Genomic DNA, 15,666 nt, shown 5'->3' with positions numbered 1-15,666 from the left:
CACTTATACAGCCTATCGGGTCAGAAGCTTGGGAACCACTGCACTAAAGTCTTAACTGAATGATATTACTTAACTTGCGGTCCTCTTAAAAAAGAAAAAAGAGGTGTACGCATAGTGGAAGCAAGGGATGGTCCTCAAGAAGGACTATACAATAGTGGCCAACACTTGTAGGGAAATGATCAGGAAAGTCAAGGCAGCGACTGAGTTTAGGTTATCCACGGGAGTCAAGGACAATAATGAGTCTTTCTTTAGGTATGTAGGCAGTAGAAGGAAAACAAATGGAAGTGTGGGACCCCTGCTTAACACCTTGGGACATCTGGTAACTGACATTTAGGGAAAAACTGAACTCCTGAATGCCCATTTTGCTTCGGTATTTCACTGGACCAAGGGGAAAGACAAGCAAGATAAGGCTCATAGGGGGCATGCTGGGAATGACAGCCTCCCCACTGTGGATGCTGAACAGGTGCAATACCAACTAGAGAAGCTAGACATTTATAAGTTAACAGGACTGGATGGACTCCATCCAAGAGTGCTGAAGGAGCTGTCTGAGGTCATGACGGAACCACTGGCAAAGCTCTTTCAGAATTCGTGGTGCACAGGGGAAATGCCTGAGGATTGGAAGAGGGCCAACACTGTGCCCATCTTCAAGAAGGGGAAGAGGGAGGACCTAGGCAACTAAGGGCCAGTTAGCCTAACCTCTATCCCAGGGAAAATCCTTGAAAAGCTCATTAATGAATCTATGTGCAATACGCTCACAGAAGGGAAGATTCTGAATGACAGCCAGCGTGGCTTTGTCATGGGTAGGTCTTGTCTTACCAATCTCATCTCCTTCTATGACCAGGTCTCTCGACCCCTGGACTTGGGAGACGAGGTAGATGTTATATACAGTAAAAGCTTTGTTATCCGTCACCCATGGGAAATGGCGGGTGCTGGATAACAAAATATGCTGGTTAATTGAGAGGCCTGAACAGGCGTCTTTGCCTGGTCAGGCTGCCGCTTCTCCAGCCGCGTCTGGGGCGTCGCCACCCCTCCCATGGCATCGCTGACCCTCCCACAGGCCCTGAGGGACAGGGAGGCGGGCCCCATGCAGCCTACTATGCCGCGGGCTGTGGGGGCTCGGCAGCGCAGGCTGCTTTGGAGGTCATGGGGGCTCAGCGAAACTGGAAGTGCCACGTTGAGCGCTTCCAGTTTCACTTTACCTTACAAGCTGGTGTGCTGGTTAATAGAACATGCCAGCTTGTAAGGTGCCGGTTAACAGAGCTTTTACTGTACCTAGACTTCCAAAAGTCTTTTGATCCCACGATATCCTTGTAGGAAAACTGGAAGAACATGGGCTCAGCTGCTCGACAGTTCAGTGGGTGGGAAACTGGCTACAGGGTAGGACCCAGGGAGTTCTCGTGAACAGATCTGTGTTGTCCTGGTATGAAGTGGCCAGTGGTGTCCCTCAGGAGTCTGTTCTTGGACCGGTGCTTTTCAACATCTTTATCAATGATTTGGATGTGGGAGTGAAAAGCGCTCTGACCAAGTTATGGGGCAGTGTGGTCACGTCAGAAGATAGGTTGCAGGTACAGGCGGAACTAGACAAGTTCGCGAGTTGCGCAGACCGGAACCAGATCAAGTTTAACATTTTAAGGTGCTCCATCTGGGGGCAAAAACCCTCAACATACATACAGGCTCAGTGGTGACAGCTTGACTTGCACCACAGCCAAAAGGGAGCTAGAGGTAATGATTGACCATTGCATGAATATGAGCCATCAGTGTGATCTTCCCAGCAGGGCAAATAACAGGCTGGCATGGATCAACCAATGCATCTTGTGTAAAACTAAGGAAGTGATACTCCTGCTGTACTCAGCACTGGTGAGACCGCACTTAGAGTACTGCGTCCAGTTCTGGGCACTGCACTTCAATAAGGATGTGGAAAAACTTGAGATGGTCCAGAAAAGAGCCACCCATATGATCATGGACTTGCAAGGCAAGCCATATGAGAAAAGGTTGAGGGACCTGGGCCTCTAGCCTAAAGGAGAGAAGGTTGAGAAGGGACTTGATAGCAGCTTACAGCTATATCAGAGGAGTGCATCAGGAGCTCGGTGAACAGCTGCTCACTAGGGCATCCCTGGGGAAGACCAGGACCAATGGATACAAACTCCTGGAAGGCTGCTTCAGGCTTAATACCAGGAAAAACTCCTTCACAGTCAGGGTGTCCAGACTGTGGAATAAACTCCCTCCAGAGGTGGTGCAGTCACTTACCCTGGAGGTTTTCAAGATGAGACTGGACAGTCAGCTCACTGGGGTCACTTGACCCTAGTTGTCTTCCTGCCTAGAGCAGGGGGCCTGGACCCGATGATCTGCAAGGTCCCTTCCAGCCCCTAACAATCTATGAATCTAAGAAACTTTTTTAGCAAACTAATGCTTTGTGTATCCCTTTTAAAATGTACTCACTTGCTACTACTCCTGCCACTGGACTTGCTTTCTAGCTAACACTTGTTGAGAAATGTTTTGATCAGCACCAGTAGGGGCTGTGACTTTGCAAAGGGGATCTTGGCCATGGTAGACAAATCAGCTGATCATGAGTTCCTAGTGCACTGCTGTGGTCTAAAGAGCTAACATGGTCCTTGCGTGTATAAACAGGAATCTTCAGTAGGAACAGAGAGTTATACTGTCTCTGTACTTGGCACTAGTGTGACCACTGCTAAAATATCATGTTCAGTTTTTATTCGACAGTTCATGAAGGATGTTGATACAGTGGGTTCAGAGAAGAGCCATGAGACTGACTAAAGGATGAGAAGACAGGTTTTATCATGTGAAAGACTCAAGGAGCAAAATCTGTCTGGTAGATTGAGGTGACTTGATCACAGGATCTACATAAGGAACATAACTTTGATGTGCTCTTTCTGTAGCACAGAAAGGTGTTTCCATATCCAATGGCTGGAAGATAAACCTGGACAAATTATAAATAAGGTGCAGTTTTTTTGGAAGGAATGACAATCAGAACAAGTTACAAAGCTCTGGGATAGATCACTGGCAGTGTTTAAATCAAAACTGCATGTTTTCTTAAAAGATTAGTTCCAGTAAGAACAGGATTTAATTCAGAGTAGTCCTATGGCCTGCATTACACAGGATGTCAGACTAGATGATCATCACAGTGTGTCCTGGAAGTATCTGGAAGTACTTGCAGTGTGTCCTGGAAGTATCTCTTCCAGGATATGGCCTTTGTATGCTAAGTGTGTGGGACAGTGAAGAGGCATACTTGCTACAAAAGGCTTTAAATTATTTTAATGGATTTTCACTGGCATTCCATTAAAATGATCTGGCACATTCCCTGTGTAACTTGTGAAAGGTGAATATTCCCTGAGGGCAGGGTTTACCTGAGAGGTCTTGAGTATAAAATGAAGGTATTGTGAAAGATCACACAGTTCACTCCTATTGTATTGTTTCATAACATGCTTTTCTAAGTTGCATTAAATGGAAATGAAAGGACAGGTCATGGACAGGCGTTGCATGCATGTCAGGAAATGCAGCCTTTTCCTAGCACAAAAAGTGAGCCATTCAATTGGTTTATGGCAGAAAAAAACAAAATGATTCTGCGACGAACTGTTAGCTCTTTCTGAGAGCCACTTTCTGAGAAAGCAAAGCTTTTTCTATCTCCATGTGTAATGCCTGTCCAGTTTCATGTAGCACTGTGAGGTCTTTAAGATCCCCAGTATCCCACAGTCATTTGCTCCCTCAGTATCCCATAGTCATTTGTTCCCCACTTCCTTACTCTGAGGGGGAGGGAAAGCGGATGACTCAGTGGCAAGCTTTCTGAAAGCCCTGTGGGGATTCTGCCACAACAACTAGGATAGATTTGGCTGTTTCTGCCAATTCTCATCACTCCTCGCACAAGCAGTGATGGGAATTCCCTCACCCTATCCCCAACACAATCCCTTCTCCTTCTGCCTGCCCACTCTGCCAATCAGCAGAGTGAGGCACCGGGGTAAGATAAAAGTAAGAATTCTTGTCATCACTGTAAGCGCCATAGCAAGGACTGGGGCTCTGGCAGCAGCATGACTGTGGGTGGTAGGAGCAAGGAGAGCAGTTTTTCTTGCTCCTGCTACCCTGTAGAGCAGGAGATTGTCCTTGGCAGCTGCTCTTTTCCCCCTTCCCCAAAAGGGGGGAGAGCTGGCTGTTAATTACTGGGCTTTCCTGGAGGTGGGAGCAGTCCCTTTTCGCACCCTGGCTGGAAAGCATGCCTTTGAAATTACTACAATTCTCTAGCTAGAGATTTGAATGCCTGTATACCCCCCTTCTCACCATGTTTTCCTAGCACTACAATCAAATAACTGTCCATAGCCACAGTCTAGCTGACTCGTCAGTCCCATGAACCTGCACACTTTCCAGCAGCAGTTCTCATAGCTGCTCTTCTGCACAGCTTTATCTTCAGTGTAGCTAATTAATTGGGCACTACCTTCTAGTTGGGTATGCCATTGGAGAGTCTATTGGAGACCTAGACAGATAGAGATTGATTGCAAAGAGGACTTGTACTAATCAGACTGATATCCTAATATTTTAAATAGCTCTTTTGGTTCCCTGTAAATCTTTTCTGCTCTTTAATGTTCTTACCCTATTTGAAGCACTGGTTGTGTTCACTGCCTCAATTTCCCTGGACAATATGGCTCTATCCTTCCTTTTGAATTAATCAGCAGGTTTTTTGGTTTGTTTTTTTTTATAAACTCTACAGTTGAAACTTGAGCACATTACAGTGATGCTCCTAGAATCTTACCACTTTGACATAGTTTCTGTTGGCATTTAAAACCAGTCTACAGACATACATGGTCCTAGGGGTAGTACTACTGGGCTTAGCATATTTTTGTATAAGTATGTAGCATAGAAAAAATGGTATAAGAATTTTTTCCTCACCCCTTCAGGTGATCAGTTGAAGCCCAGGAGCATGGGATTGGATTATAGTAATTATCATAACACAGAATTTACAGGTGTTATGAGACTACTAAGTGGAGCCCTACTAATCCTGTTCTCTTCAGAGTCCAGCAAGAATAGAGATGACAGGGGAAGGACTCGATACCCAGCTTTCCCACAGCAGAGGCTGGAGGACTTCTGAGATCTGAAAACATATCTATTAGAAAGACATCCTGTCTGGCTTTAATGACTCCAAGCAATGGCAAATCTACCATTTCCCTTGATAAGCTGTTCCATTGTGCTTCTTGATAGGCCCGTCCTTTCCAGGAGTAATTCCTCTACCCTAGAACAGGGAGTTTTGTGTATAATTGTAAGTGCATTTTAGCCTCTTACTTTAAATAGTGAGCAATGAAAACAGAGTTTTCAATTGGTTTCAGAAATGAAGGAGATGGGAGTTTGTTGGAAAGAACACAGATGAGTGAAGAGCACCATAGGCAGGTGAGTGCCAGCCCAGGGTGTATGCTTGAGGGAGATTGGAGTGTGGGCAGCAGCTAGTTGTTTGTCCTAAGATGGGAGATGTGATGCAAAGGAGTGTGTCTGTGGAGGTTCCAGGTCTAACTGGGGGCATGGGGTTGGCCTGTGTCACTGTCAGGCCCAGCAGAGCGTGTTCATAGGCAACAGTATCTGAGGCTAGCTGTGGAAAAAGGACTTGAGGGAAATAGGTCTGTATCTAGATGCAGGCTTTTTAATCTGAGGAATTTAGCTGTCTTCTTTTTGTATCTGCAGTGTCTAAAATAATGGGCTCCTGCCCAGTGATTGGGAAGCCTCCTCATTGTACTACAAATAAATATAAAAATAAGTGGAGAAAGTCAGAGGCTGAGAATGGGCTTAATGAATTGGTGTGTCTTTGTGGGCAGGGGAATTGTAGATCATGCCTGTCTCTGATCAAGGTGGTGGGTAGGGCTATTTATTGTCCTTTGACTAGACCCTTTTTTGCAGCTCATCATCCTGCTTGATCTTGTGAGCTTCTGCTGTGAACAGACTCCGAAAGCTTTGGCGCTCTATTACGATGAACTTGCAAACTTGATTGAGAAACAAAAAGGAAATTTGGACTCTCAAATCCTGGTATGTTACAGAGCTTTTTGTATCTTGTTGGTTATATTAGCCTTCAGAAAGATGTAGTTTCCTAGACATTAGCAGGGTCAACCTGAGAATTTCATTTCTGTCTGAAAATGCCTTCCCTTTTCCTATTACAGGAAAAACCTAGGATTCCTGTAATGAGCAGAGTTGAGCTTGAAAGTCCAGACTTTCAGCTCAGTGCTTTACCTGTTTTCAGCCCCTGTAATATGGCCAATTGCCAGTTCTCTGATATGGGCTACCAATTTCCTGTCTTTGTTTGTGTGTACAGGGACTTCTTTTACATGGCAAGAAATAAGAGAAAAACCTTTTTTTAAAATAGTTAATCTGATCATAATACATCCAATGTAGGAGGGAGGCATCAGGAATACATTGGAACCCAAAAGTGCCTTTGACCTTGTTTTCTGCAATTGGCACCCCTTCAAACATTCACAGCTGCCTTATTTCCATGAGGTTGGAGATGTTACTGTGCGGCACTGACAAGAGGGAGAGATACGTATAGCCGGGGGGGGGGGGGGGGGGGGGGGGGGGGGGGAACCAAATTAGGACTGCCTCCTTCCTGTAGAGAGTCTGCATTGACCCTATCTTCCTATCTGCTATGAGTCCTTCCTAGCCCTGCATGGCCTTCTGCTGCACTCCTGGAATCATAGAAAAGTAGGGCTGGAAGGGACCTCGGGATGTCATCTAGTCCAACTCCCTTCAAGGCAGAATCATCCTTATCTAAACTATCCTATTCAAGTACTTGTCTATTCTAGTCTTAAAACTACACAAACAACCCTGCTATACAACTACTGGGTACAGTGCCCCAAAATACCAAGAAACTCTAAGCTGCCACAGGTGAAGCAGGGAGATGAGGGCACTGTCAATGCCCTGCAACTGCAAGGACAGAACTGGTTTGTTAAAATATGCTTAAGAGATCCAAGGAAGAGGACCATACCCCCCCCAAGACAAGAGGAAGGCAGAACACCTCATAGTCTGTGCCAATCTGATCATGTGGTAAAATTCACTGTGGGGTGAACTTCTCAGTGAAAATAGCAGGTTATACTGGGGGTTGGTAGGTTCTGGGGGTCTGTTTTGCTAGGGTAAAGAATCTTGTTGCTTTGGGAAAAGAGAAGTCAGGACTCATGTTGAGGAAGGGGTAGAACATTGCTATGTTGTGATTCATGGACTGAAGTCCCAGGGTCATAGCAATCCCAAATAGTTAGCCAGGGGTGACTGTCTGTGATATGTAGTACTGTTGGCTGAAGATCACAGAAGTGTTCTGTCTTGATCTTAAGCCCCCAGAGCTATAAGAAAGGCATGTTCTTGAGTCAGATAACTTGAAGTAATATCTTGGGTAAAACATGAATGTCCCTCATCTTCATGAGGTAAGGCAAGGATTTTGTCAGTGATACTGTATTTTCTCTCTCATAACGCACCCCTGAATGTAACACACCATATTTTTGAAAGGACCGAGACAGGAAAAAAGTCTTACCTTGGAGTAAAAGTAAGTATCAGAGGTCTGGGCCTCTGTGCACCACTGGCTGCAGGCCACTTTTACTCTTAAACGATTACTGTGACCCAATTTGGATGAGAAGGAACTGTGTTCATGCTATGCACTAGGTCTTAGATCAGTGACTGTCCAGTGTATGCATGCCACCTAGTTCAAGTCCTGTGGCTCCCCTGCAGCACTGGCGGGCTTGGTTGCATGCAGAATGCATATTAAGATAACATTGAAAAGATGTTCACTTTGGATTGCTGCGAGAGAAAGGGATTTTCACGGGCCACTCATGGCGTCCAGAACTGATTTCACAGTCTCTTCATGGAGAGCTTCCTCTTGTCACTGGCCAAAAGTCCTTGGTGGTTCCACACCTCACTGCTGATTCACTGAGAGGCAAAAACCATGGCTTAATTAAATAGCAAAATATGCGGAAATATTAAATACATTTCTGCATTGTTATAAATCTAAGGATTAAATTTAAATCTAAATTGAAATATATTATGAATATACATTTAAACACAATATGAATTGTAGCTAATATAAACATAATTTATTATTAGCATTCTACAAAAAGCTTAGTAATGCTAAATTATGCTAATCTCGACAGAAACAATTCATGTTAGTTGTTAAAAGCTAGCATGTAGCATCCACTGGTAGTTGCAGCTGACATCCTCTGTCTCTGTGGTGTGGACACTTGTCCATACACTGAGATGTGGAAACCTGTCAGAAACAGACTCCCACAACTTGGTCACAAAGGCATCTGACACTCTGACAACTTTCATGTAAGCAGCACGTTCCTTGTTACACTCTTTCTGCCATGCAGGGATTGATTTCAGTAGCTGAAAGTCAAAACTCAGAAAAGGCAAAAGGGGTACAAAATATGAACACTAAAAAAGAAGACAGCCAGTTGTTTAAACCATGGTGGTAGTACTTGCAGTACTGATTCAAATTTGCAGCTATTGCCTGGAACAGTTCTTGTCTCCATTGTTTTTTATGTTGGCAGTTTGAAAGTTGTGATGCCATTAGGGAAGTAAATATTGTTTAAAAATATTTGTTTAACTTCCTATAATCATATTGGTTAAATGATTAACTGATAACACAGCAGCTCCAACAAAGCTGCTTCTGGCTCCCAGGGCCCTTTGACTGGAGGGAGGTGGGGAAGAGGCAAGCTCAGCCAGACAACATAGCCCATGTTAAGCCCTGTGCTGGGTGGGAGGGAGCACCTGTAAGCCAGCAGCTACTTGCTGAATTGATGTCATTAGCAGGGATCTGGGTTTTCTGTTTGCTGCAGAAAAATACAGCTTTTCTCCTTTAGAGGGGGAAAATGCAGATTTTCTCCTTTGAAGGAGAAAAATCCGGCAAGCCAGAGTTCCATCCTGCAAGGGACTGCTTGGGGCTGTGTGGAGCGGGATGCAGGGGGCAGAGGGCGCCACATGCATGTGCATGCCAGACAAGGTGGTGGAGAGGAGCTCCTGCAAGAGGCTCTGGGTTGGGAGTGAGTGGCAGGGCTGAGGAAACTGTGCGCCAGGAAGGAGTGGCATCGACAGGGCTAGAGGGGGTCTGTGGCTTGGGAATGAAGGGCAACAGCATGGGCAGGGGCAGAACACTGGCATATCAGGGCTGCTCAGCACCACAAAGTAGCGGGAAGAGGAGACTTGTGTTCTGGTGAGCTAAGGGGACAGGGGGAGCTCTGATTTTCCATGATAAATGAAACAAAATCAAATGCCAAAATATATAGGTATTTAGAATTGATTTTATTATAATGATTGAGGCACTGTTAGTAGGGGCGCACCAATAGAGATTTTTGGGGTTGATACTGATAGCCAATTTTTAAGGAGGCATATCAGCCAGTACCGATCCGATTTCCGAGACGCAGCCCAGCAGCTTGAAGAGCTGCGTCCAGCTGGTAAGTCTGTTGTGGTGGAAGCAGAGGGGGGAAGGAAGGGGCATGGTGGGGGGAGCAGATTGAAGATCCTGCAGCAAGGGATCGGGGCAGGGGCTGGGGCAGGTGCTGCCCAGCCAGGGCAGGGCAGGGTGTAGGATGGAGCCGCAGCTCGTCCAGGGGGTGTAGGAAGGGGGGAGGCATGGTTTCCGCTGCTGTGAGCATCTGGGAGGGTCATGGGGGAGGGCATGTGCCCCAGGATCTGTGCAGGGTGGGGTGGGGTGGGCTGCTGCTGCGGGCTGGGGCAGGGGCTGCACTGGACTCTTCTTGGCAGTGACTGAGCTGGACTGCGCTCAGGGTGGGTGGTGGTGGCATTGGGATGGGGACTACGGAGGGGGCCAGCAGCCACTCCAGAATTTGCTATATCCCCCACATCACCCTCATCTCAGCGCTACCACTGCCTGCCCTGAGTGCATCCCCAGCCCTCAGTGGCAGCCCACCCCACCCATCCCCGCACAGATCTGAGGGCACCCTTCCCCGCCCTCCCGTGCCCTCCCGGGGTGCACACAGCAGCAGGAGCTGCCCTCTGCTCCCAGCATCCCCTGGACGAGCCACGGCTCCGTCCTGTACCCTGCCCTAGCCCCACTCCCTCCCTCCCCATGGGGGCCTTGATCTGCCCCTGCCCATACTCCTTCCCTCTCTCTTCCCCTTCCACCACAACAGACTTAACAGCTGCACACAGTGCTCCTCGCTGCATGCATGCACGGGGCATTTATCGGCCACATCAGGCTGATTTCCAATGCAATCAATATTTTTTATATTGGTGCCTATCCGTTATCGAACTGATGTATTGGTGCACCTCTAACTGTTAGTCTTCCATAGTTTCATAGTTTCATACTTGGTAGGGTCAGAAGGGACCTGAGGAGATCATCTAGTCCGACCCCCTGCCATGGCAGGAAAGAGTACTGGGGTCAAACGACCCCGGCCAGATGTTTGTCCAGCCTTTTTAAAGACACCCAGGGTAGGAGCCAGCACCACTTCTTTTGGAAGTTGGTTCCAGGTCCTAGCTGCCCTGACAGTGAAATAGTGCCTCCTAATGTCTAGCCTGAAACTACCCTCCGCTAGCTTGTGTCCGTTGTTTCTTGTAACTCCCGGGAGTGCTCGGGGGAACAGGGACTCTCCCAATGCCTGATGGTCCCCCTTGACTAGTTTGTAGACTGCCACTAGATCCCCTCTCAGCCTTCTCTTTTGGAGGCTGAACAGGTTCACGTCCCTCAGCCTCTCCTCGTAGTGCCTGCCCTGCTGCCTCCTGATCATGCGGGTGGCCCTCCTTTGGACCCTTTCCATATTGGCCACATCCCTCCTCAAGTGTGGGAACGTATAAATATATCAATAAAACATTGTGTTCAACTAATATCTGTATATATAAGTGGCATTTCACTTTAATCATGGAAAAACACAGATTTGTGGGTTTTAGTTGGAGAATTTACAATAATTTTTATCAGAGAAAACCAGGATCCCTGGATTAGATTGTTTTCCTCTTAAACTATGGGTACTAGTCCCCCTCCTGTCTTCTCCCTCTTTCCCTCCTGCTTGCCTTGCTGCCTTCTGATTCCTGCTGGAGCACTGAGCAATTTTGCTTCCCCCCTTCTCTGCCAGACTTCGCTTGCCCTGAGCTAAAGGATAACCGGTAAGCTTACCAGCTATCACTGCACTTACGGGTAAACAATTAATTGTTTAACCATTCACATCCCTATGTAATATCCCTTTTGTTTTAGTCATCCTTAGAATTGATCATGGTTGAGGAAACAGCTGATAGTGATGGAGAACTGCCCACCCCTTTGAGTAGGGAGAGTGTTGCCAAGGCAGGCTCCACTTCAGCAATCCAGTTCAGGAAACTGTAATGAGCCCCATACTGAGTTGTTGTTTTCTTCTTTCCAGGATCGGGTTGGAAAGAGCATGGTGGAAGACTTTCCCAATGACTTTGTGGTGGATCTCACTCCAGAAATAGATGGGTACGCTAAATGTTAATACCACTGGTATTTGTATCAAGAATGAGTTTACTAACAAGGTGATGGTCTTAAATTAGAGCTGGTTTCTTTGTAGTCTTTACCCACTCCCAGTGAAGTCCCTGTATAATCTGGATGAAGATGAGACCCAGGGAGCAATTGCTATCAATCTCTTACCACTGCTAGCACAGAGTGAGTTTGGCAACGTTACTGAGGAAATGGCAACTGAGAATCAGAGCAAAAAGTAAGTGGTTGCATCCGTATTAGAAATGTTTTGACAATTGATAAGTTGTGTGACATTTTTATATGGATAACGAAATAAGTCAGGATTATTTTGTGTGACATATTTTAGGTGAGATGTGAGCCTTCGTTCTTTTGGGCAAAAGTGTTAGGGACCGGGACATGGGCAGTCAGGGAAGGTCACCTAGTTAATTGTGCAAGTCCAGGAATTAAGTTAATGGGGAGCCAGGATTCAGGGTCACAGTGAACCATGAGTCAAGACCAGAGTTGCAGATGAGCCAGGAGTCAAAGTGGGACTCAGGGTGAGCCAGCTGAGGAACTCTGAGCAAGCACCAAAGTCTTTGACTAGACAGCATGCTATTGTCTGGAGCCAGTTTTTAAAGTGTGGAGCAGGTGAGGCCTGTTTTCCTGCAGCCTCTGGGGATTGGTTGTCCTCATTGCTTATTTAGGATGGTTGAGACCTGAGCCCTGATTTTAGCTCCTTATAAAAAGCAGCTACTGAGAGTTGGAAGGAATTTGTTCTCCTGTGCTACATTGTGCTCTACTACTAAGTTCCTCAGCCTAGCTTGACACTAACCATGTCAGGACACAAAAAAAAGTGGTTAGATGGATCCTGGTCTCATCTGGTCTGTTCAGTACAGCTGATTTTCTACCCTTTAGTATTTACTCTAGAGATCAGGACCTTTCTCCACTGTAAGCAGAGCCAAGGGAAAAGATATAACCACAGTGGTCTTCTGACATGTGTTGCTAATAGATTGGTTGGGGGCATATTAAAAAAAAGAGCAGCCAAGGAGGTTTCAGAAGATAAGGAACAAGAAGGCCAGGAAATCTTTTCTTTCTTGAGGCTTCCATGGTTAGCTGTCAAATGCAGGACTCAGCCTTCCTCTTCTTTTCCCAGGGCCGTATCTCCAGTATGTCTGTCACCCTCTTTCCGATTGCTGAGGTTTTATGTGGCAGAAAAAAACAATGGGAGCCTGGAAGAGATCGATGCGTTGTTAGGTATAGCAGAAATCTGGTACTGTCCATCTAGTGTACTGATCTATACCTCATTTTGTTAGGCATGGGAATGGGCCCCTGGGCTCTATTGCCTACTTGGGCATAATGCACTGCTTTTTCTCCTGTGGCAGGCATGCTTGCTGGGCTGGGCTGGAAGGTCAAATCTGGTGCTAATCAGTGTAGTGATTGGTGTGGATGCAGTGACTCTGCAATGGTAGTAAAACACTTCCTTCATATAAGTGAGCAAGATGGCCAGGGCTTGGGGGTAGGATGCCTGATCCCCTGGCAAGCAGAATTCAAGCTATCCGTTTTAACTCTGTTACAGGATGCCCCTTATATCTTACCGACTTAGAGACTGAAGGGAAGCTGGACTCCTTATCTAGGCGGGAGCGAGAGTTCCTGTGCTCACTTTTATTCCATGCACTCAATTGGTTCCGTGAGGTGAGTTGAACTTCCATGGAGTTCTGTCCTGAAATTCCTTACAGCTGTCTCCTACTGTAATGCTACCTGGCCGTTAGACGAAGGACACGAATACCATGTGACATTAGAGGTTGGGGGTCTGTCTCCATAATTCCACAATCTGAAGCTTTGTTCCTATTATTAATGATACTTAAAATAACATTGTCTTACTGTCATTATCATTTTGCTTCTATGAAACCTTCTTCCAAAAGTCTCACAGCACTTAATTCATGCTAATGATGTGAGGTTCTTAGCTGTTGAGGTAAGAGATGCTGAGACAGCAAAAAGCTATGTAATTTGTTCTCTGTCCCACTGAATCAGTGGCTGTTCACACCTTGGATAATTGTAGTGTATGCAAAGTATGGTGATACTTTCATGGGAGAGATGAATGCCAATTATACACATGCTACAAACAAACCAACTAGTCCTTGCTTCATGCAGGGAACAAAGCTACAGAGGAAGGCTGCTCTCCACCCCCACCCATCATTCATTTTAGACTTTTCTGTGTTAGAGAATTTTGAATTGCATCCATCTTCTAACAGGCTTTTCATATACACTTGCCATCAGCATGTATATGCAATGCTCCTATTTGTGGTCAAAGGGAGATTCTGAGCAGCCAGGTAGTGGCGCTGCTGGGGATGTTCTGGTAACATTTCACTTCCTAATCCCATCTCATAATGCTCCGTCCCTCCCTTCTGGGTCAGCCTGAAGTGTTGGCTCTTCTCTGGGTTGGAAACAGAGCTAAGGTAGGACTCCAATGGCTGGAGTGAATCCATGGCCTCTCCCCAAACCTTGCAGCAGCAAGGCCTGTCCCCAGTCCATGGCCTGTACCCAAACCTTGCAGCAACATTTTCAGAAGCAGGAAGACTGTGCTGCGGAAACGAGTTGAGGAGTGTAGACCAAGGCAGACCTGCTTTTCCTCACATGCTGCAGATGAGAGTTAGAGAGTATAGAACTCTGTGGCCTACACTACTCCTGCTTATTGCAAAGGGAGTTGGTGGGGACAGACCCTCACAATCTCGTCCGGCTAAGGATTTAGCCCACTAGGAATAACTAGACTACCCTGGCTGTGTTTCCACAGCATTCTCAACTGTGGGATCCAAAAAAGAGAAGCCAAGAAGTATTCATTAGGAAAAATGCAAAGCAAGACTCCCCTATAGACCAATTGTCCTGTAGAGTGCAGCAGCATAGCTCCATAGCATAACCACTCTTCCCATCAGGGTTGACTTCATAGGAAATTTTGTTTACAAGTCATGTCACCCCTGGGTGGGTGGCTTCCCACTTGTTCATTGTCCTAATTGTTCAGTATAGGCAACTGCTTTGTATCTGAGAGAGAGAAATGCTACTACTTGTTAATTCTTCTTCTTTGATTAACAAGTCCACTTAGAAACATGTCTTAAAAGCTGTCTGCCCTTTGCTGCTTCATTGATGATGATTAGGGACCATTGGAATTTGCACTGACAGTGCACTGTGCAGTTGCTATTTTAATCTTGCACTTTCCCCTGTGGCCCCACCCCCCATTTGGCAGAGGGGTCCTGCCACTTGCCCCTGATCAGCAGGGTGTGAAAACAGTGGTTTAAATATCCTGCAGTTTTTGCCTGATGCTGCTTATTGGTGGAGGGGTCCTCAGGATCCTGCCACTGCTGCTGACCAGATGAGAGGTAAAAACTGTGGCATATTTAAAACTCTGGTTTTCTCTTCCCTGCCGATCAGGGGTGAGAGGCAGGGCTCCTCTGCCAGTCAGCAGTAAGGGGATACACAGGGGAAACTGCAAGATTAAAGGAGCCACAAAGTAGTGCACTTCCAGTGCAAATTCCAGTGGTGCCTAATTATGATCACTGTATTCTGTTTTCTTTCTGATGAGATTCTGATTTTTGGCACGGTCTGGATTCAGCCATGCAAACTACGCTGGTGAATGCTGTCACCCTGTTATTCAGGACTGTTAAATGTTGCTCAGACAGGAGAAATGAAAAATTACTGGGTAGCTGCTCCCTTTTAGTTACTTTAAATCTGATTTGTTTCTGTAGGTTGTGAACTCCTTCTGTCAGCAGCAGGACCCTGAGATGAAGGGGAAAGTTTTAACTCGATTACAGAACATCACAGAGTTACAGAGTGTCCTGGGAAAGTGCTTAGCAGGTGAGTTGGTGCTGAATGTAGGCCCAACTCTTTGGGATAGGTCCAGAATCCATTTAATTCCTTTGAAGGAGCCATTCTACGTGACTAAGTGCCTGGATATTTATCTTTTGAATTGTGCCTTTGTGTGAATTCCAATACCTTGTTCCCAGGAGATGTTATCAGAGTTTGGCTGGGGGGTGAAAGATGCTCTACTAGGCAAATTAATGCCTGTAGTATAATGAAATCTCAGGACTGCTCTAACCTGAAACAGCTTGGGACTATGGGAAGTGAAAGCTAATTTAATGTAATTAAAGGAATAGAGTTGCATGTCACCAAGTGGAGCTGTGGAGCACCTCTCATTGAAGTCTATCAAGCTGGTATTTAGTTGTTTGCCTGAGGTCATGGGAAGACATGTTGTTTGAAGTATTACAAGCGTCTTTGAAGCATACCAAACA

At 46.1% G+C, this 15,666-nt stretch overlaps 1 protein-coding gene across 3 annotated transcripts in view; it reads left to right on the top strand.

The window, feature by feature from the left end:
- FANCD2 (FA complementation group D2) overlaps positions 1 to 15,666 on the top strand; it is a 208,938-nt gene that overhangs the window by 97,681 nt on the left and 95,591 nt on the right. For all 3 annotated transcript variants that reach the window (XM_059716123.1, XM_059716124.1, XM_059716125.1), the window contains 7 exons: positions 5,331 to 5,391; positions 5,893 to 6,018; positions 11,334 to 11,407; positions 11,499 to 11,645; positions 12,540 to 12,640; positions 12,963 to 13,078; positions 15,124 to 15,232. In XM_059716123.1, coding sequence (XP_059572106.1) covers positions 5,331 to 5,391; positions 5,893 to 6,018; positions 11,334 to 11,407; positions 11,499 to 11,645; positions 12,540 to 12,640; positions 12,963 to 13,078; positions 15,124 to 15,232 — 734 coding nt within the window. The remainder of the gene's footprint in view (positions 1 to 5,330; positions 5,392 to 5,892; positions 6,019 to 11,333; positions 11,408 to 11,498; positions 11,646 to 12,539; positions 12,641 to 12,962; positions 13,079 to 15,123; positions 15,233 to 15,666) is intronic.

This window comes from Alligator mississippiensis, chromosome 12 (assembly GCF_030867095.1).
Source record: "Alligator mississippiensis isolate rAllMis1 chromosome 12, rAllMis1, whole genome shotgun sequence".
In the NCBI taxonomy this organism is placed as follows: Eukaryota; Metazoa; Chordata; order Crocodylia; family Alligatoridae; genus Alligator; species Alligator mississippiensis.
Note: the sequence above shows the minus strand (reverse complement) of the source record. Positions and strands in the feature narration are given on the sequence as shown.